Below are 22,488 nucleotides of genomic sequence, written 5' to 3' on the forward strand. Positions count from 1 at the left end.
CTGCCCCTCCCCCAACTGGGGTGATGTGTCTGGCGGGCCGCTGGGCCTGTTGTGTCGGTGGTCACTGTTCTGCCTACCTTGCAGGCGCGTGGGGCAGCTTGTGCCCCTCCGCGGGTTGCTGGGCCTGACCTGCCGGTGGGTCACAGGTCCGCCTACCTTGCAGGCGCGGGGGGAGGGGGGGCTCAACCTCTCTGTGGGCCGCTGGGCCTGTTCTGTCTGTCGGTTGCAGGACTGTCTACCTTGCAGGCACTGGTGGTGGCTCTGCCCCTCCCCAACCGGGGCGATGGCAGGCCACTGGGCCTGTTCTGTCGGTGGGTCGCAGGTCTGCCTACCTTGCAGGCACGGGGGTGGCGCTGCCCCTCCGCGGGTTTCTGGGCCTGTTCTGCCGTGGGTTGCAGGTACACCTACCTTGCTGGCGCAGGGGGCGGCTCTCTGTCATATATTTTTATAAGACTGAAATAGCAACTAAAATCAGGGAACGTGAAGTCATGTTTTAAATCTGTCTGTTCTGGAGGCTCCTTGTGCTTCTCCCATGTCCCCTTCCCTGCAGCTTTAATATCTTGTTTCTATTGTTTTCTGGTCTTTCCAGAACATGAAAAACCTTTCTAATCTTAGACAATGGGCTTTAAAAAATGTAACAGGCACAAAATAATTGCCAGAAACAGAGGAAGTGGGTGCAGATGGTTCTTAAGATAATTCAGTGAAACACTGATACTGTCCAGGAGCCATATCAGTAAATTCAGTAGGGATGCAGTATCTTCTTGCACCATTTGCTTATACTGTTCCCAAAGTTACCCAGGACAAAAGCCCTCAGAAAACCACAGGAGTCAATATGTTAACTTCAAAAATGAAGGATGAGGAAGCAGACCTCCTACTCCTTATATGTGGAGTGCTCACAATGACTTCAGTTCAAAGAAGGGGGAAAGAGTGACTTTTCAGTAGAGAAACCTGCTCTGACAAAAACCTCTTCAGCCAGGTACTGAGGCCAACACCAACAGTCCTAATTAATGGAGACAATATGTACCTTTGATGTGATGTGAACTGGCACTTTTTTTAAACCAAGGTCCTCTCTCCAAAACAAACCTACAAACCCAGTCTAACCACGAGAAAAACATTAAACAAATTCCAACAGCAGGGCATCCTACATAACTGACCATTATTCCTTAAATTTGTTAGGGTCATCAAAGACAGGATTGACAAGTTGTCACAAATGAGGAGCCTAAGGAGATAAGACAACTAAATGTAACATGGTAACCCGGACAGGATCTCAGAGCAGAAAAAGGACATTAGATAAAAACGAAAGAGTTCAGAGAGGGACCTTAGCACTGTTCCAAAAACAACTTCCATCCTTGTTTCTAAAACCTGCTGGCCCCTAGAGGGAGCTCAAGGATCATCCTTCAGCACCCTCCTTCCTTACCCCATTGATGACTAAGATGCAGAGGGCCCAGAAAACTCTAGCAGGAGGACCCTACTTGGCACAGAGGATGAAGGTCCCAGCCTAGCTAGCCCTGTCTATTGTCCATGCTTATGACCTGAGCAGTGTTGACCAGGGCTGTTCCAAAGGGTAGTGGATCATTTCACAGGATCCTGCTTGCTTTAGAGACCCTTTGCTGGACAGGCCTGTGGTGAGGAGGGGGCTACACAAGGGTTCCTGCTCAGTCTTTCTGGATCAGTTTCCTTCTTCCACACCAGTGATCCATGTCTACCTTTCCTGCCATGACAGACCTCGAGCTCCTTGGGACTGGAGTAGGGAGGGGGGTTCTGCAGCAAGGCAAGGAAAAGTGACTTCCAGATCCTGACCATAATGCCATTCTAATGCTACCTTTCAAGACAACCAATACTGTGAGAAGTTATAGGTTCAGTACTTACATATTCTAATGCTGAATTCTTAGAAGTTAGTTCTTTAAACTCCTTCATAAACATCTCCTTGACTTTTTCCATTTCATCAACTAGTTTCTCTTTTTCTTCTGCTTTCCATCTATCAAATAACTTCAGAAAGTCTTCCTCTTTTGTTTTTTGCATTTCATATTCCTGAAAGTATTAATATAAGGCTTTAAAAGTTCCAATATAAAGTAAACATGCTAAATTTTAAACAAATGGTCAGAGCATCACCTCAAATTTGTTTGCTAGTTTCAGTTATACTTATAATAATGGCAGGTCTGTGTGCAACGATTCTTCCAGACTTCAGCAGCACACAGCATCCCTGTGTCATCACATCCCTTCAAATACCTACAGAGGCCAGAAGCCTCCTGCTTTGCATTCTGCTACAGAATGCAAGAATGTGTAAAATGTCAATGTATTTTAAAAGAATAATTCTATTGAACAATAGAATAAAATTGATACATCGACACTGTATAAAACTGGGTAGAGTAGCCCCATCTCCCTCCAAAAAATACACACACACACACACATACATATACACACACATATTATAAAAAACATATTATATGTGTGTATAGTATGTATATGCATTCATATATATATACATATATATGTATATATATATTTTTTTCAGATTTATAGGCACTATATTCAAGGTCTAGTAGTCCATCAGCACTGGATTTCTCAAAAATCTTCATTGATACTTGGCCAACACTATAAGAGACCTAACAGACATACGGAATGCTGCACTCAACAACAGCAGAGTATAGATTCTTCTCAAATACACATGCAACATTCATCAGGAGAGACTGAACGTTAGGTCATAAAATGTTTCTCAAATTTAAAAAGGATGAATTCCTGCGAAGAATCTTCTCCAATCACAACAGAATAAAACCAAAAATCAATAACAGAAGGAAAATTAGTAAATATGTGAAATTAAAGAACATATTCCTAAAATAACCAATAAGGCAAAGAAAACCTCACTAGAGAAATTAGAAAATACTTTGAGGTAACTGAAAATTTAAAATACCAAAACATATAGGATGCAGCCAAATCCATGCTCAGAGAGTAAAATATAGTTATAAAAGTCTATACTTCAAAAGATCTCAAGTCAACAACCTAATTTTAAGCCTTAAGAAATTAGAAAAAGATGAGCAAACTAAATCCAAAACCAGCTGAAAGGAAATACTTAATATAAGAACAAAAGATAAACAAAATAAGAACAGAAAAGCAATAGAGAGAATGGATGAAACCAAAAGTTGGTTCTTCAAAAAGATCAACACAATTGGCAAATTTATAGTTAGTCTAAGAAATAATTTAGAGAAATTAAAAGGACTATAAGAGAATATGACAGCTCTTCCTGTAAGCGGCCTGAGGTGATCTGTGAAAATGGTCCGCTACTCTCTTGACCCCGAAAACCCCACAAAATCATGCAAATCAAGAGGCTCAAATCTTTGTGTTCACTTTAAGAACACCCGTGAAACTGCCCAAGCCATCAAGGGTATGCATATCCGAAAAGCCACCAAGTACCTGAAAGATGTCACATTAAAGAAGCAATGTGTGCCATTCCGGCGTTACAATGGTGGAGTTGGGAGGTGTGCCCAGGCCAAACAATGGGGCTGGACACAGGGCCGGTGGCCCAAAAAGAGTGCTGAATTTTTGCTGCACATGCTTAAAAATGCAGAGAGTAATGCTGAACTTAAGGGTTTAGACGTAGATTCTCTGGTCATTGAACATATCCAGGTGAACAAAGCACCCAAGATGCGTCGTCGTACTTACAGAGCTCATGGTCGGATTAACCCATACATGAGTTCCCCCTGCCACATTGAGATGATCCTCACTGAAAAGGAACAAATTGTTCCTAAACCAGAAGAGGAGGTTGCACAGAAGAAAAAGATATCCCAGAAGAAGCTAAAGAAACAAAAACTTATGGCACGGGAATAAATTCAACAAAAAATAAATGCAAATAAAGAGAAAAAAAAAAAAGAGAGAATATGACAAACATACTTGCACACCAACAAACAAACTAGATAAAATGGACACATTCCTAGGAAATACAAATTAGGGCTGGGAATGTAGCTCAGGGATAGAATATTTGCCTAGCATGCATGAGGCCCAGATTCAATTCCCAGTAAGTGGGGAAAGGGAGGAATCACAAACTATCACAAGTGACACAAGAAGAAAAGGAAAATTTCAATAGACTTTGCACAAGTGAAAAGAATGAAACCATATTCAAAGACCTCCCAAAGGACCCCAGGCTCAGTTGTGCAGGGCTGTGGTTCCAGCTGCTCAGGAGGCTGAGGCAGGAGAATTGTAAGTTCAAGGTCAGCCTCAACAATTTAGCGAGGCCCTCTAAGCAACTCAGTGAGACCCTATTTCTAAATACAATATTTTTAAAAAGGGCTGGGAATGTGGCTCAGAGGTTAAGAACCCTTGGGTTAAATCCCCAGTACCAACAACAAAAAACAATCTCCCAGGGGAAAGTCCAAAACCAGAAGTCCTCAGTGGTAAATTCTACCAAATATTTAAAAGAAAAAACAAAACACTAAACCAATGCTACTCAAAGTTTTCAAAAAAAGTAGAAGAGAATGGATTATTTCCTAAAACATTCTATCAGGACTATATTTTCCAGAGGCAGACAGAGATACACAAGACAAGAAAATCACATGGCAATAATTTATGAAAATAGATGCAAAAATTCTCAAAAAACACTAGCAATGCAAATCCAAGAGCACATTGAAAAGATCATACACCATGACCAAGGGGGCTGTATGCTAGAGAGCAACATTGGTTTGACAGAAGAAAGTCAGTTGATGTAACACTACACTAATGGAAAGAAGGAAACAGCAACACACACAATCATCTAAACAGACACAAAAAGCATTTGATAAAATTCAACACCCTTATATGAAAAGCATTCAGTAAAACAGAAACAGAAGGCAAGCTCTAAAATAATTTAGAGAAATTAAAATGACTATAAGAGAATATGACAAATACAAGAAAAGGCACTTATGAAAAACCACAGCTAACATTATAATCAATGGTAGAAAACTGAAACCTTTCCTCCCGTGACCAGCAACAAATCAAGGTACTGCTGCATTGCTTTCACTGCTTTTACCACTATTCAACACTGTACTGGAGATCCTAGTCAGAGCAACTAGGCATGAAAAATAAATAAACTGTGTCCAAATTGGAAAGGAAGAAACAAACCCAAATCTGTTTGCAGATAACAAGATTCTCTATATAGAAAATCACATATATTTATATTTAAATATAGAATATATTTAAAAAGCTATCAGAGTAACAAATTCAGCAAAATTGCAGAGCATAAAGTCAAGAAACAAAATCTTTTTTTTTCTATATACCAGCAATGGAAATTAAGGAAACAATTCTATTTACAATTGCATCCATCTTGATCTTTATCTTTCACCCTGTACAAAAGCCAAACTCAAAGACAGGAATTTGTCCAGAAACTCTGCAACTGCTAGAAGAAAACAGGGTCAACACTCCAACAGGTGCAGGCATCAACTTCCTTTAAGATTTCTAAAGCTCAGGAAACAAGACCAAGAATTAACAATGAAATGGCATCAAATTAAAAAGCTGCACAGCAAAGGAAACATAAGAATATGAAGAGAGAACCTACCGAATGGGAGAAAATCTTTGCCAGCTACTCTTTCAACAGAGTATTAATATCTAGAATATATGAATAAATGACATAAACAGACACTTCTTACAAGAAAAAAATACCAATGGCCAACAAATACATGCAAAAATATTTAATGTCTTTGGCCATTCAAGAAATGCAAATCAAAACTACACTGAAAATTCATCTCATTCCAGTTAGAATAGCAATCAAGGACACAAAAAATAATAAATGTTCTTAAAGTTGGGGTGGGGGGACACTTTTGCACTGTTGGTGGGATTATAAATTAGTATAACCACTATGGAGATCAGTATGAAAGTTCCTTAAGACTTGGAACAGAACCACCATTATGACCCAGCTATCACTCTAGTATTTATCCCAAAAAATTAAAGTTAGCATACTATAGTGATATATGCATACCCATGTTTATAGTAGCACAATTCACAATAGCCAACTTATGAAATCAACATAGGTATCTCTCAACAGATGCATAAATATGGTATATATACACAATGGTGTTTTCCCCAGCCATAAAGAAGGAAATGATGTTATGATGGATAGAACTAGAGAATATCATGTTAAGTGAGATAAGCCAGACTCAGAAAGTCAAGGGTCATGCACTTTCTCTCAAATGCAGAATTTTGAGAGAAAAAAGGAAAGAAAAGGGACCTCTGAAAATGGAAGAGAGACCAGTAGAGTAGAGAAAAGAGAATTAGGAGGAGAGGGAAAGGGGAAGTTCAAGAGAATGAAATAGACCAATTTATGTCTGTGCCTGTACAAATATATCACAATAAATCCTAATGTAATCTATGATTATAATGGACCAATTAAAATTTTTAAAAAATTATTAGGTCGGTAAATTTCATGTTGTGTAAATTCATCATTTTTTTTAAATAAGAGAAAGAGAGAACATGTAGAAAACAGTGTTTATCCGTGAAATGACTTCTTGTTTCCCCTAGAAAAGTCATACTTCCTATCATCATGCAGAAAACAAAAACAGTGTATGCTATACTACTTCAACAGTGAAAATAAAAGAAATGCTCTTCTATGATCTCTCTCTTTCTACTAAGTATACTGAGGCCAATCCTCTGTGGATCAGAGATGACATAGCTGGTACCCATAGTGTACCTACTCCAACCCACAGTGGTCAGAACTAATACATCGCAGTCCTCTTTCCCCCACAGGAAACCCCGGGTAACTCTGAACAGGACCTTCCAAGCACCCACCAGGGCTGACACATGGATGAGAAGAAAGAATGAGAGTTTTGATGTACAAGAGTTACTTGACCCAATGCTGGTGGCTCTGAATATGCAGTCAGAGGGCCATAAGCCAAGTACAGATGCCTCACAGGGAAATTAGGTACTTCCCTCAGTGCATAGCTAGCAAGAAAGTAGGTATCTCCATTCCACAACTGCAAGAAACCCAAATTCTGCCAACAACCCAAATAAGCAAAAAATAGTGTCTTCCCCTGGCCTCCAATAAGAAAGGTAGCCCTGCTGACCCCTTGATTTTGGGCAGTGAGACTTATCAGACTTCCAACTCAAAAAAAATGTAACATAAGATAATAAATGTAAGATTTTTAAGACCAAAAAATTAACTGTATGCTGTGTGAATTTCACCTGATTTAAAAAAAAAAATTAAAAAATAGAGAACTATATTTCTAGCAATGTGCTTTGGAGTAAGATACTAAAGAGTAGCTTAACAACACAAAATGCAATCACATTTTATTGTGCCCTACAAACTCTCAAGTGTCTTGTATTTTTAGTAGAGTCCATGGCACAACTGAATTACATAGAGTTAATTATAATTAGTAGACCATTAATTCAGAAATTTTCAGCCTACCTTAGAGAATCTGATTGCATGAACGTGCTGAGCAGTCTCTAACTGAGACTTGGTAAGCTGCAGCTGCTCCTTCAACATGTCCACCTCCTTCTGGAGCTTGTCTGTCTGGGCCTTTGTTTTATACTCTGTTGCAATGGAAAATCTTGTTAAAACACCATCTCTTATGAAACTCATCTGAAAACTTACAAGGCACAGTTCTACAGATTCAGCAAAGGACACTGCTCTTACTTGGGATATTATTGCTTGTTGCATGCTGTGAGCTCAGTTTTGCTCCTTAGTGTTTATTTGGAGCCCTTCATATGTTTGGACAAAGAGTTACTTTTAGCAGATTCTTTCAGCCACCATACTGAGGCTGGATTATCCTACAGAGACTGTATGAGAGCCCTGTTCATGGAGCAATAAAGCTGACAAGGAATAACCCCAGTCGCTTTGACCCAGTGGCACTCTGGGCTCGTCTTTAAGATGCCTGTCTCAATCAGAGAAGGAAAACAAGGGCTTTCCCTGCAAGTGCCACCATGCTGAAATCACTAAGGCCACCATCCTTCTGGCTCCCACCAAACTCTCCTGAAGACCCATCAGTGCTAATACAAGCAGAGAGCTGGCATTCAGAATGCAAACTCAGGCGGTACCCTGTCACTAGGGCAGAAGCAAGAAACTGAAAAGTTGTAAAAAGAAGCAACAAGTGAAGGGAAGAATACTTATGTACATGTACTTACATGAAGATGTACACATGACTGAATGGATATACATGTGTCTGTGAGTGTAGACATGAAAGGTATGGAAACCAAAGTAGAAAGTCAGAATCTCAAAGATGACCTGAAGAGATAATACTCATTTCAGAGGCTGAAATACTCTCTGAAACGAGTATGAGATAGAGTAAGATACTGAAACAGAAAAGAAAGAAGGTCAGTTTCACACTGAAGAATGGTAGGTTAATTAAAATATTTCATCTTTCCCATTTTTTCAATATATTGTTATATTCTAGCAGTGGTTTGTGACTTATAAATGGAATTTTATTTTGTTTCTGCAAAGCTTAGCAATTCCTTAAACAAATCTATTTACCTGTGATGGGCAGGAACAGAAACAGACTGGCCCAAAACGAAGGAGTAACATATCTAGATACTAAAAACACTTAAGATTGTAGTAAGAATTCCTGTGGGTTACTGCAGCAGAATGCTTTGGTCTGCTCGTGGAGAAAGAGACCCTACATTTTTTGCTTTTGAGAACACTGAAATAGAAGAAAACTTGGTCCCTTGGTAAGCCACAGAATCCCCTCCTCTCTCTTGCATCTTCATCTCCCAGCACCCAAACACAGTACCTCTCACACCAAATGAAACAAAATCGTCACGTTGCTCCCATATTTTGGTCCAGATTATGCCTCATGTCTCCCTCCCAGCAGATGTTATTGACATGAACGCCTGTGTTCAACAGGACCACTTCATGATTCTCAGCTCAGCTCACCGAAATTGGGCTTTTGTTTCCACCAATTCAAGGTACCAACAACTATCTTGACAACAATGGTCAATTTTCCATCTGTACTTACTCTGTGCCTCAAAAACTATTGATACACCTGACCATTGCCTCCTTTATGAAATACTTTTTCCTTCGGTTTCCATAATGCCCACAGATGTTATTTCTCATACTCCACCTGCCCTTCCTACTGGTGGGCTGGCTTGGGTCTTTTGATCTCTATCTAGGTGACATGAGCCAGCCAAGCTTTCCTTCAGTGAATCCCAGAGTCCTACCTCCAGTCTGGGTCTTTCTCTTCCTGGACACACAGATCTTCAGAACACCATCTGCATGTCTACTGCCTGTGTGATGGAAACATACCCATGGCCAACACAAACTTTCTAGTCTCTTCCTCTGCACTCAAACCACTTCCAACCCCCAGCACTTCATCACATAAACATCACCGCCGCTAACTCAAACATGAGGACAAAAAACCAGGGTCATCTTTGTGTCTTCTCTTGCTCTCACATTGAGTCACATCTCTATAGGTTCTGTGTCCAAACATATTCTTATATTTTTATCTCTTCCTCTGCCCTGTGACATCTGGTTCAGGCTATCATCTTCTCTCACCTGGGCAGCCGTGCACTCCTCCTTTCTGCCCCACTGTTGTCCTACAAACTATCTTCTACCCATAGATAGAAGAGTGCTTTAAGGTACAAATGAGATCACGATTCTTCCCTACTTAAAATCCTCCAGTGGCTTCCCACTATACTTCTAAAGACAACCATATTCCAGACAAGGCCTTGCCAGCCTCCCGAGGTCTGGCCTCTGCCCCTCTGGGTTCGCCACATGCTGCTACATTACTCACTCCTCCAGCCTCCTTTCTGTACCTCAAACATGCTGTCTTGCCTGCCCTCCTGCCCCTTACAATCAGTGTTTCCTACACCTGGGATACTCTTCTCTGATTCTCACCAGGCTGGAACCTCTTCATCATTCTGATCCCTGATGGATATGGCCTCCTCAGCAAGGCCTTTGCTGACCACCTGGCCTCCCTCTCTCCCATGTGCCTGTTTTATTACCCTCTTCTCACTTGTCATCACTTGAAAATAATTTCCTCTTTTATTTGTTTGATTCTTCAGCCCCTCCTTTAGAACATAGACTCAAGAGAGCATGATTCCTCTGTTGGGCTTCTGGTCATATTCTTAGCACCTAGAGTACTGCATGCACATGGCAGGGGCTCAATATTTACTTACTGAATCAAGGAAGATGATGAATCTTTCTTTTAAAAGGATCAAGAAACACACTGGACCATGTCTCACTGAGGTAAAAAAAGAGGGGAAGAGCAGAAAGAAAACAGCTGTGAGACAGCACTCACTCCTTACCAAGGTGAGAATCATCAGGGTGGCGGCGTTGAATGTGGCTTTGTAGATAAGCTTGGTTCATAAAGGCCTTCTCACAGAAATGGCACTAAAAAGGAGAAAGCACAAATCCATGTGTCAGAATCCAGTCTTTTCACCTAATTGCAAATTCAGACCCAAAGCACTACCTCTTGGGGGTTTTCTCCCCAAAACACACCATCCTGGCAAGTACACTAAAAGCATGATTAAAAAGACAAATGTAAAACTACTGCATCCTTCCCAAACTCAACTAGTGACGACTATCTCTTGACAGTTAAAATAGTTCTTCTGGAGCTTTCTGGAACTCCTGACACAGTTCCCATTAGCATGGTGGTTTCTACCCTGTCACTCCTAAATTGTTCATTACACACCAGCCATGTGGCTTCTTGCTGTCCCTCTAGCATGCCAACCTCAGAACCTTGGAACCTTCATGGCACTCAAGACATCATTCATTGAGCATCCTCTACCCTGGGGGCAATCATACCCTGAACAAGGCCTTCCTTGAAGATCCTCCTGCCAATCTCTGTCACGTTACATTGTCTTGTTTTCACAACTGTACATCTCACCAGTTAATATTTTCACATTTATTTCATTATTGCTTGTTTCCTTTTCAGTCCCTCTAGGTCCTAAAAAGTAGCTTCCCAGACAAAGTCTTTCCTATTCATGGCTTCATCCTCTGAGTACAGCATTAACATATAATTGAACAATGTTTGGAAATGTTTGATCTAAAAAATGAATTTTTCTAAGGGGGAAAAATTCAATTCTACCAAAAATTTCTATTCTTCTACTTTTACACTGATTTGAATTTTAGGCAAAAATTCAGCTTGTTTCATTTATATTCCCATTCTTGGATCACTCTGAAGTGAATTATGAAATTCACAAATTCCATTTGCGAATATTTCAGAATATGTCTTTAAAATATCCAACATTATTTTATCTTTCCCCTAAATTTCACATTTTGTCCAAGAAAAAAATTTTGGTTTGTTTTGAAATAGGATACAAATAAGGTCCATCTCCTGCAATTGTTGTTATGGTTCTTGGATGTCTTCTAGTTTATAGGCTCCCCTCTCTCTCTCCTTTTTTAATTGCTATCCTTTTGCTAAAGCAATCAAACACTGGTCCTGCAGATTCTCTCCCTCTGGACTTAGCTGTTTTCCTCCCTGTTGGGTCATGTAACATGTTCTTCTATTTGCTAGGCCACCTTACTCTTAATTAGTCTAGTTGTATCAGACTTCAGATTTTGGCTTAAAACACTAGCATTCTGGCATATATCTCAGCATTGTTGAGAACCTTTGAAGCATCTTTTCAGACTTCTCTGTTCATGTTAAGTGCTCTGGTTCACCCACAGGGCTTGACGGACTGCCCACATTGACTCTGATGTAAATACTGGCTCTAGGCCTGTGCACTGCACTAGAGAAAGGGAAAGAGGAGGAAGCCATGCCTCCCCCACTCTCCCATCCCAACCCAGCATGCAAACCAAAAGGTATCCTAACAGTACAACAGTCTTTCCAACCCCCCAGTTCCCTTAGGCAACAGAAAACCAGGACATGGAATATTCCATCTTCAAGTTGTAATGCTGCTCCATCTGCAAACACAGAAGATTTCAGAAGGATTGCCAAACATAGATAAGATGAAAAAAATGGGGTAGTAATATTGTGGAGGAGGCTAACACACCACCCAATCAAAAGGAGTGGGGGTGAAGGAGAAGAAAGGAGGTATGGGGAGGGAAGGGGGATAGGAAAGAGAACCAAGAAAAAACATGGAATGCAAAGGTAAAGATAACTGGTGGGGGAGGGCTATAAATCCCAGGAGCAACAAAGATATTCTTCATAATTTCTTCATTCCCTTCACAGAACACAAAACACAAGGGAAGCATGCATACTATAAAAATAAGATATTTGATAAAATAGAATAAGTTGAAAAAAGAAAGATAAAAACATACAAAAAGCAAAATCAGAACTAAGACATCATCATAGAACAAATTTTTTTTTTTAAAAAAGCAATAGGACATTGTTGAAATGGAGTCACTAACTGAAGGAAATGCTGAGTTCAATAAATCAGTAATCATGGCGAATGCAGATCAAAGGACAGAGACTAAACTAATCAGTCAGAAGCTAACTTCTGACAAAAGAACTGACAAAGCCAATTCAACACTGATAATTGATCTTCCAGAAATAGAGGACCCACAAATGAAACAAAATTCAAAGACTGAATACAAGAGAATTTCCCTGAAATAAAATAAAGGCTGTAATTTGCAGAAAGATGCTCAGTACCAAGACATACCTTACTACACTACTAGGCTTTGACAGAAAGAAGAATTTCTTAGGTAGAAAAAGCAAATCAGTCCCAAGAAGGAAAAGCGGAGGCCCATTCATTTTCTCACAGCTACATCTACTGCCAGGAGACAAAAGAACCATATCTACAAAGTTCAGAGGGAAAGTGTGACCTAAGAATATTCACCCAATCAATATATCTTTCAAATTTAGAAGAATTGAGAGAATTCAGCATTCATAGGCTCTATTGGTAAGAAAAATCATTTGGACAATCCAATCCACAAAGAAAGGGATCAAACTAAAGAACTCAAGAATGGAGGTGTTGAGGTATGGGTAACAGCATAAATACAGAACCCATTAACAGTAAGAAAGTACAGTTGAGTGAGAAAATGGTAATGTTACAACTTGGAAAGTGTGACTCAAAACCAGGAAAGAGGCACCAACCTCCAGTGTGACTATTTGGAGATGTACCCTTTAAGGAAATGATTAAGGTTAAATAAGGACATAGGGTGGGTAGAGCCTTGGTGGGATAGGACTGGTGTCCTTCCAAGAGGAAGGGACAGCAGGGATCTCCATCTCCACACACAGAGAAAAGGCTGTGTAAGCCCACAATGAGAAGGGGACCATATACAAACCAGGAAGAGGTATTACCAGAAATGAACCCCACTAACACCTTGATTTGATCTTGGGCATCCAGCCTCCCAAAATTCATGAAAATACATTTTTGTTGTTTAAGTCACCAAATCTCAGGTAATTTTAAAAAATATTATTTGTTAGTTATAGATGGACATAATACCTTTTTTTTTTTTTTTTTAATTATTTCTATGTGGTGCTGAGGATCAAATCCAGTGCCTCACATGTGCTAGGCAAGTGCTCTACAACTCAGTGACACCCCCAGCCCTATGTAGTATTTTGTTATGGAAGACCTAGCAGATTAATTCAGGTATGATATCATTTATATATGATATCATTTATATAAAGTATTCAAGCTTAAAAGCATTCTCTTGTGAATATATGTATGTTCACAAAAATATTTTGAATTAAAAAACATAAAAGAGGGAAGATTCAGACAAGCAGAGATTTCCTCTGGGAATGCATGTAGGGAAAATTATTTATTTCTAAAATCTTAAACAAAACCTTACCTTTTCCCAAAAAGAGTGGATGGAAATATAGCAAAATACCAGCATGAGTTAAATATAAAAGGTAGATATGGTGCCTGTTATATGAGTCTATGGCAGTTTTTTGTCTTTTTATAATCCCATTATTATTTTTAATTTTTTTTTTTTTTTAGTTGTAGTTGGACACAATACCTTTATTCATTTTTATGTGGTGCTGAGGATTGAACCCAGCACCTTACACATGCGAGGCGAGCTCTCTACCCCTGAGCCCCAGCCCCAGCCCCATTATTAGTTTTTATTTGAAAAAGAATGTTTTGTTTTGTTTTTAAAACTCTCTACATTTAGGTATTCACTGTAGAGTTGTTTCAGTTTTTCTGAGTGTTTAAAGTTTTTTTTTTTTTTTTAATAAAATGTTGAGGAAAAAAGATCCTACACATTGCTACTATTAACACCCTTACATCTTTAAGCCACATACAACATACACACCCAGAAAAATAAAACCTTCAAAAAGTAGGCATCCTTTATTTTTTCCAAACTTTACTACCCAATTCTTGTGATTTCTTGAAGCAAAGGGAAATGGAGACAAAGATGAGCCACATGAGAACGAGATCACAACTTCTGTGAAATTGATAACATAGTTTGCCTCATGCTTTTGTCAGGTCAGAGTTCAGGCTTTGGATTTTCTGCCTAAGGGGAGGGGAAAAAAGAAAACTGGCTGTGGTGATTTCTCACATATTATAAAAACTCAATTCTGGCCATGTATTTTGCACGACAACATTTTTATTTCAACAACCCCAGGTTTTAACTAAAACCCATATGTCAGGCCCTGTGTCACCCAATCCCCATGAACAACTGTTTTGAGGTTCGACAGCTGTTTCCATTCCCCAGACTAGAAACTGAGGCACAAAGAAGTTAAGCAGCTTGTCAAGGTCTAGTACTTGCAAGTAGAGATGGATCTGAACCCACTTAGACCCCAGACAGCGTCCTAACCATCGTCTGTGAAGGCAGGAGCCGGCAGGAACACAGGACCCAGCAGGAACACAGGAGCCCATTCCGGGATTCCGGGTAGCCTGACCCGGAAGAGCATCAGCACACTTCCGGGTTCCTGTTAGAGCGGTTCACGTGCCACACAATGGAATCTGTCCACCAGTAAAACACTATCCACACCCTCTCTTTCATCTTTCTAATGGCTGAATCCCGCCTAACTTATGGAATATTTTACAGTCTAAAAGTAAGTACTTGGGCTGGGGATGTGGCTCAAGCGGTAGCGCGCTCGCCTGGCATGCGTGCAGCCCGGGTTCGATCCTCAGCACCACATACAAAGATGTGTCTGCGGAGAACTAAAAAAATAAATAAATATTAAAATTCTCTCTCTCTCTCCCTCTCTGTCTCTCTGTCACTCTCTCTTTTAAAAAAATAAAGTAAAATGAATAAATAAAATTAAAGTAAGTACTTGGGCCTTCAACAAATCTGTCTGGGGTTTGGGATGTACAGTGTTTGCTTAGCACATCCATGGTCCTGTAACAATCCCCAGGACCTAAAAAAAAAAAAAACTAAATATATCTGCACCTACGGTTCTTCTTAGGACCAAGGGATGCAGAGTCGTGCATGGACAAACCCATTCACTCAGGTTTTCCCCAAGAATATTCTCTGTGTGACAGTCCCCTGACACCAGGCATCAGAAAGGTATTGAAGCCAGATTTAAAGTTAGGTAGTCAGCGTAGTTAGATCGGGTCTAATATCGAGTGAAATCTAAAATGGAGGCCATGCTGAGAATGATTCCAAAAAACGCAGGACAACTCATGGAATGTTAATGAAGTCCTGAAAAGGCCCTAGGCCAAAGTCCACCTCAAAGAAATGTTTATGGAGCCCAGGAAACAGCCCCAACAGATTTGGGGATAGCTCATCCCAGAGAAGTGATAATCCCATCCCAAAAGGTGATAATTAAGTCCACCTGTGTCCCACCCCTCAGGCCTTCCCACCTACATTCCATCACTGAAAGAAACTATAAAATGGAGGGACAACCGTACTTCCACGGATTCCACCTCTTGGGTCCCCTTCTTCCTCTGGGAGAAGTGTTTTCTGCTGTCCTTTAATAAACTTCTAATTTCTACTCTGACCTGGCCTCGGCATGCTTCTTTGGTGTTATTCTTCAACCTTGGGTAAGCAAGAACTCAACAGCGGTAACAGTATGGTCTGTTTCCTAACAAGGGAAGATGCCTCACTCCACACCTCTGGAATCGGAATCTTTAAGGTAGCGCTGGCAGCTAAGTCCGAGATAATGGGGAGAGAGTAGGGTGAATTGGAAACTACAAGGCTACCAAACCACAGCTTCCCAAAAAGCTAAATACTACACAGACCAAACCCAAAATGTCTGCAGGCCAAATATGACCTATGAGATGACAGTCTGTAACAGCAGCTTTAAAAGGTTATCATTTCTATGCTCAAAAATGATTTAAATATATTTATATATATTTAAAATGTTTGCTCTCACCGAATTTCCAAGGCTGTTCCTAGCATGGGAGTTAGTTCCTGTCACTAACTCCAAGTTAGTGATAGCTGATGCCCACATTTCAGATAACAGCAGTATAAATGGTTCCTGATTATGGTGCCCAATACATGCCAACTTCTTCATACCATTACCATAATACCCTGCTGAGAGTGGTTGGGGAGTGAACCAGGATCTATCAGCCCCCAAAGCCAAGGCTATTTAATCTACTAGAACTGAAATTAAAATTAGAAATTTAATAATAGATTGTTTCTTACAATGAAGAAGCAGGAGGTCAAGGAGTCCTATTTATTACATTTAGAAGTAATTAGGATCCCCTTCAGGGACAAAGGCAAAAAGGAATGTTACATATCCTGGAATCAAATTTCCCCATTAACAAAACAATTATAATTTCTTTTGTAAATGATCTAAATTTTTATCTTCTAAAACGTTTTGAATTTTCCTAAAAAGACAGTTATGTGTGTATGTGATATGTGTATGTGTGTATTTATATACATATATGCATATATGAATTTGATACAGATAAATTATATAAGCTTCTATTTGGAAGGAGTCTCCCTCAAAAAAAAAATAAAAGTAACAATGAATTAAAATTGAGGACCTATGTACTATTCATAGATAGAAATCTGATACTCATTCCTTAACACCAAGATTAGAATATGTTCAATACCATTAGTTTAAGAATGTAGTTTAGGGCTCGCCTGGCATGCATGAGGCACTGGGTTCGATCCTCAGCACCACATAAAAGTAAATATATTTTTTAAAATGTAGTTTATTATGTAAAACACATAAATATCTTTTTAAAAAATCCCTCCCAATAGGTGGGTATGGTGGGCTACACCTGTAATCCCAGCTACTCAGGTGGCTGCACACGAGGATCACAAATTCAAGGCTAGCTTAGGCAACTTAGAATTTAGCCTAAAAATAAAGAAAAGTATGTCTCCAAACAAAAAAAAAATCTAAAAAAAAAAAAAAAAAAAAAATGGCTGAAGATATAGTTCAGTGGCAGAATGCCACTGGGTTCAATTCCCAGTACTGTAAAAAAAAAAAAAAAATTCTCTTCAAAATGATTAAAAAATGAAAAACATGTTATGCAGAGAAATTAACATGAGAATTCATTTTACCAAAAAAATTTTTTTAAGGTTTCTCTAAGATAATAGCTGGGAATAGTAGATAAAAGAACCAATATTTCCACCTGTGCCTACCCAGAGATAGACCCTATTACATCCTTCTCTTACTTAATTTCCAAGGCAACCACTTTATCCATGAAGAAATCAAAGCTCAGATACATTAAGTTGCAATACTATCAATTTCCATTTTAATTCACATACCTTTTATTATAAATTGTATGCTTTTTTTTTAATATTTATTTATTTTAGTTATCAGCGGACACAACATCTTTGTTTTGTATGTGGTGCTGAGGATCGAACCCGGGCCGCACGCATGCCAGGCGAGCGCGCTACCGCTTGAGCCACATCCCCAGCCCAATTGTATGCTTTTTTTATTCCCCAACCCTCATCTCAACTCCATGGGGTTGTATAATTGGAATCAGGGACACCAGCTCACTGACAGATTCCAAAATCTCCTTCTGTTGCTGTGACATGGAGAGCAATCAGCAAAAAGTCTTTGAATCTTAGTTCTGTTGCAGTCCACTGGCAAGCACCATACTTGCATTTTTAAATCTGAAGAACTAACTTGATAAGTCAGTGTACACACTGGCCTTTACACATGGCTGTCTGACTTCTCCAGTTGTTGGGAGGTCTCTATTAAATACAATTCATGCATGGGGATACAGCTCAGTGGTAGAGTGCTTTGCCTACCTCACAGGAGACCCTAGCTTCAACCCTCAGCACCACAAAATTTAAAATAAAACTATATAAATACAAACTCATAATTGCATAGTAGTCAAATTACTAAGCAATATAGGTGACTTTCCCTAATTTTATTACCAATCAAATATTCCTACCTTAAGAACCTGGAGTTACCATGAATATACCACAGAGACCACAGCCAGCTTATGTGACCGTCATTCTGAGTCCTCTAACACCCCATCCTGCATCACCATTTCCTGTAGTACCTGCTCTGTAGCTTCTGCCTTCTTTGCCCCCACTATTCACTAAACTCTTAAAAGAGGTCTGAGGATTCAAAGAAACCACACACACAGTTTAGTAAGAGGAAGCCAAAAAGAGAGTGCCATCCACACATCAGATGTCCCGCATGCTCTACATGCTTCATTTCATGCAATTCAAAGTCCCCAGTTTCCAGATCAGGAGAATGAGGTTTAGAAGGTAAATGACTTGATACATACCTTCGCAATACTAACCACACCATCTTCTCTGCCCTACACCCAACATTCACACCTGTTTCAGCTCCACTGTTCCTAAACCCACTGAAGACTTCTAAAACATATTTAGCCAAAATCACCAGACAGTAGGTATGAAATCAATCTTATCAATGTGTTGCTTACTTTGATATGTTCATCTAATACCACACTTCCTCCAATTAACACAGATTAAGCATCCCTAATCCAAAAATCTGAAATGCTCCAAATCTGAAAGTTTTGTATGTGGACATGACCCTACAAGTAGAAAATTCCACACCAGATTCCATGTGACAGGTTGCAATCAAAATGAAGGCACACTAAAAATACTGTAATGATTTTCAGACTACACATACAAAGTATCTAGGAAAGAATTAAATTTGTGTTTAGACTTGAGTCCCATTCTCAAGATATCTCAGAATATATATGTAAATATTCTAGAATCAAAAAACAAAACAAAACTGGAGTCTTTTAAGCATTTCAGAGAAGTGATATTCAACCTGTACAATGATTTCTGGTAACTCAAAATGGCAATATTTACCACCCTGGGCTCAATATCTAACCGTTAATTGTTGGAGATTAAGACTAAAAGAATGTAAATGTTTGATTATTTAAATACTGTGAATTATGTCAGTGAATTTTCTTGTTCTGAAAAATTTAGGAGTCTACAACTCACCATGAAAACAGCTCAAAAGTAATAATATAGAGGGAGATAGGAGGAAATATAGCAAATGTGGCATATGTTAATTGGTGACTCTGGGTGAAGGAAGAGTATATCAAAGTTCTTTGTATTATTCTGTCAGTTTGAGAATAGTTCAAAAAATTTTTAATAAGAAAAAAAATTTATAAATGGCCCATATTCCAGACCATTTGGGGACTGACCTCAACAGCAATTTGTACATGGTTGATTTTTCTTGACATGATAGGAGGAAATAGGTTCAACAACCAGCATTTAGACGACTTCAATAAAGCACTGCAGATGCTGGTTATTTAATTATTAATTCCCTGTCCAGCTGCAGAAGGTAATGAACCATGTTCTCTATTGGTTTAAATGCCTGCTTTTTGCTTAAGTGTGCTGTCTTCTGAGTTATGGTACAAATTTTAAAAAGGAAGAATGATTCCATAGGAAAAAGCTCTTAAATGGGGATGGGTTGTTTAAGGTTATGACTATGACAGCTTCCCACCTGGTAATAGCTGGCTTTGGCCTCGATCATCAGTTGCTGAGTAGAGATCATCTTCTTCCTGCGTTTACACTCCTCCTTGAGAAGCTTGATCTCCCCTGCCTGCTTGGTGAGCAGCTGCTTGCTGTGCTCACAGTCACCCAGGCTCTGGTGCAGCCTTTCCTCCAGGCTGTGCAACTGCGAGGTGAGGAACTCCTGTGAGTGCATCAGGTACTCGATGGTGAGCTGCGCCAGGCGGATGAGCTTCAGCAGCACCGGGTCCACCCCCGACTGGCAGTGTGGGCATTTCTCGTCCTCCAGTTTGCAGAAGGTTATGTTCATGATGTTCTCCTGCAGCGTTAGCACGTCCACGGCCCCTGCCACCTTGTCCACGTCGATGGCGCTCAGACGGCGCCAATCCACGCTCTCCAGTCGCGGCCGGAACTGGAAGAAGGGCAGGGGGCCTGATGCCGCACTGGGGGGCACACAGGCCATGGAGGCCGCGCCTGCTGCTGCAGAGGCAGAGACGTCGGGCCCCTCGAGGCCGCTGGCCAGAGGGTAGTAGACGTGCTTCTGGAAGGGCTGCGGAGGAAGAGACAGTGCATCAGAGGCAGAAGTGGGGGGCAGGAGGACTGGGGAGGTCCCCGCCCCAACCCAGCATCCCAGGACACTCAGGCTTCCCGCCACTTACCATGCTTGCGAGCCAGTCGGCTGCCTAGACTTTAATCATAGGCGCGATTCAGCTTCGCCTACCAGCCCCAAGCCACTTCCGGGCCGCCGCCGCCACACCCCTGGGAAGCCGGAGAAGACCAGGTCCCCGGCAGCGGCGGCGGCGGCGGCGGCCAAGGTCTGGGCGTCCAGGACGTTGCTATGGCAGCGCCCCGCTGGACCCAGAGCAAAGGGCGCGCCGGCCAGCGCGCGGTCAGCGTGCGCCCAGCGCCCTGCAGGACCAAAAAAAAAAAAAAAACCTTGTGGATGAGTCTGGGTGGACAACACTGGTCCACCCGGAGAGGGCCTTCCTAGCAGCCCGCTCCTCAGGGCACCACCATCCCTGGTCTTGGCGGGCTGGACACTCAATGTCCTTAAAACAGGAGTGGGGAGCCACATCCCAGGAACTTTTGGTCCTAGCTGCCAACCTCTGGTTATCCATCCACTACTGTCCTAGCTTATGCTTTGAAATTAGAAATATCTATTCATCCTCATCTTTTACGCACAACCTCCAAGACAGGTAGCAACAAAACAATGTAAAATTAAATGGAGGAAAAGGGGCAAGAGGAAAATCTAGGGTAGTAGAAATATTCTACATTTTGATTGTGGCTGATTACAAGAGAATATACATTCATCAAAATTTATGGAATGGAATGCTTAAAATTATGGTTGTATTTTATGTATTATACTACAATAAAATTGTTTAAATTAAAGTTTCTTATATCCAAGATACATTTTAAAGGAATTTTTCTTCTCTTATGGGTTGGCAGCCTAAACATAACGTTTTGAGAAAGGTACAAACCAAAGAACTCCCCAGGTCTGTCTTCTGAAAAAGATGCACTGCCAAAATGCTGAAGGGAAAAAACAGATGGTGGGGTACTTCAGCCATCAAGTTTCCCTCCAATTTTTACAAGGCCATGGTATTTACCTTATAAACTTGTGTGGGGGTTGCATTATTTTCTGGAGAGACTAAAATATTTCTAGTAGCAACTTGTAGACTTCAGGCCTCTCATTTTAGGGGTCTTCTGGGGGCTGCCAGTGGTTACCACAGAGATCAAGGAGCTGAGGAAAAGCCAGACATTCCTCAATCCACCGGGGAGTCCCTGCTTGGACCAACCACCAGGAAAATTTTTTTCTTTCCTAACAGCCAAATACGTGAACAGAAGAAAGGAAAATACAATTCAGAGTAACTGAAAGCAAAGTTATAATATCAAATATTTTTAGCATAAAATATTGTGAACTAGAAATAAACCCACAGGAAAGCAACTAGGAAATAAAGCATGCTTTTCGTATAAACCACACAGCCAGATAATTTCTAATAGGTTTTTGGGAAAAAATAACTATCAACAACTCACTGCAGTCTAGCATAAAAGTCTTAAAAACATAGATAGGTTTCACAATTTTGATTCTTCCTTTTACTTGCTGTCTAATTTAGAATAAATCTGTCAGCCTTAGACCTCAGTTTCCCCATCTGTTGAAGGGCATCAGGATACCGACCTGGCAGGTCTGTGGACTGAGGGCTCCATCCACTGGGCTGCAGGATCAGCGGGAACAAGGGCTGTGGTCTCTCTTGCTCACTGATGCATCCCCAACACCTAGCGCAGGATCGGCACGGAGAGGGCGTTCAGAACTTGGACTCATGAATAAAGAACTATGAATCAGGCGCTCAGTTAAGGAGATGTCAGCTCCTGGACTCATGTCCCTATTTTTTCTGCCTGGTGTTAGAGGGATCAACCCTTGTTCTGGATCAAGGGCCTCGGGGCAGAACGTGGAAGCGGTCCACGCGCCGATGCTGTGGTCCTGGAGAGAAGGGGAGCAGGCCCGAGGCACCCATCTCTGTTCGCTGCCACCACAGCAATCTAGGGCATCTGCGGTTCGCCACCCTTGCCCCTTTGATCAAAGCTCTGTCACAAGATGGCCGGAACAGGAAAGAAGGGGGATTGCTTTCCTGTTCCCACCGTCTCTCGACCCTCCGGCAGGGCCCCAGCAGAACCCCTAGACCTGCACCGCGTCTTGCTTCCCGGCGCATCGCACCGCGCGCCTGCTGAACCCGCAAAGACAAAGAGGGATGCGAAATCCAGTGGGGCCTTGGCACCTTCTTAGAAAGCAAGTGGGGATGGGGGATGCGGCAGCCACGTCACCGCGATCCGCAGTGGCGCGGAACGTTGCCGGAGAGGCGGGAGGAGGG

General features: G+C 41.0%; 1 protein-coding gene across 1 annotated transcript in view; it reads right to left on the reverse strand.

Moving 5' to 3' along the window:
* Positions 1-20,344, reverse strand: part of Dzip1 (DAZ interacting zinc finger protein 1) — a 61,654-nt gene extending 41,310 nt beyond the window's left edge. The window contains exons 1-5 of the mRNA XM_076872416.1: positions 20,284-20,344; positions 19,617-20,174; positions 10,198-10,282; positions 7,367-7,491; positions 1,870-2,031 (exon numbers count right to left, since the gene is read on the reverse strand). Of these exons, the coding sequence (XP_076728531.1) occupies positions 1,870-2,031; positions 7,367-7,491; positions 10,198-10,282; positions 19,617-20,174; positions 20,284-20,286 (933 nt within the window). The 5' untranslated portion in view covers positions 20,287-20,344. The remainder of the gene's footprint in view (positions 1-1,869; positions 2,032-7,366; positions 7,492-10,197; positions 10,283-19,616; positions 20,175-20,283) is intronic.
* Between the last annotated feature and the right edge of the window lie 2,144 nt (positions 20,345-22,488).

Source organism: Callospermophilus lateralis, chromosome 12 (assembly GCF_048772815.1).
Source record: "Callospermophilus lateralis isolate mCalLat2 chromosome 12, mCalLat2.hap1, whole genome shotgun sequence".
In the NCBI taxonomy this organism is placed as follows: Eukaryota; Metazoa; Chordata; class Mammalia; order Rodentia; family Sciuridae; genus Callospermophilus; species Callospermophilus lateralis.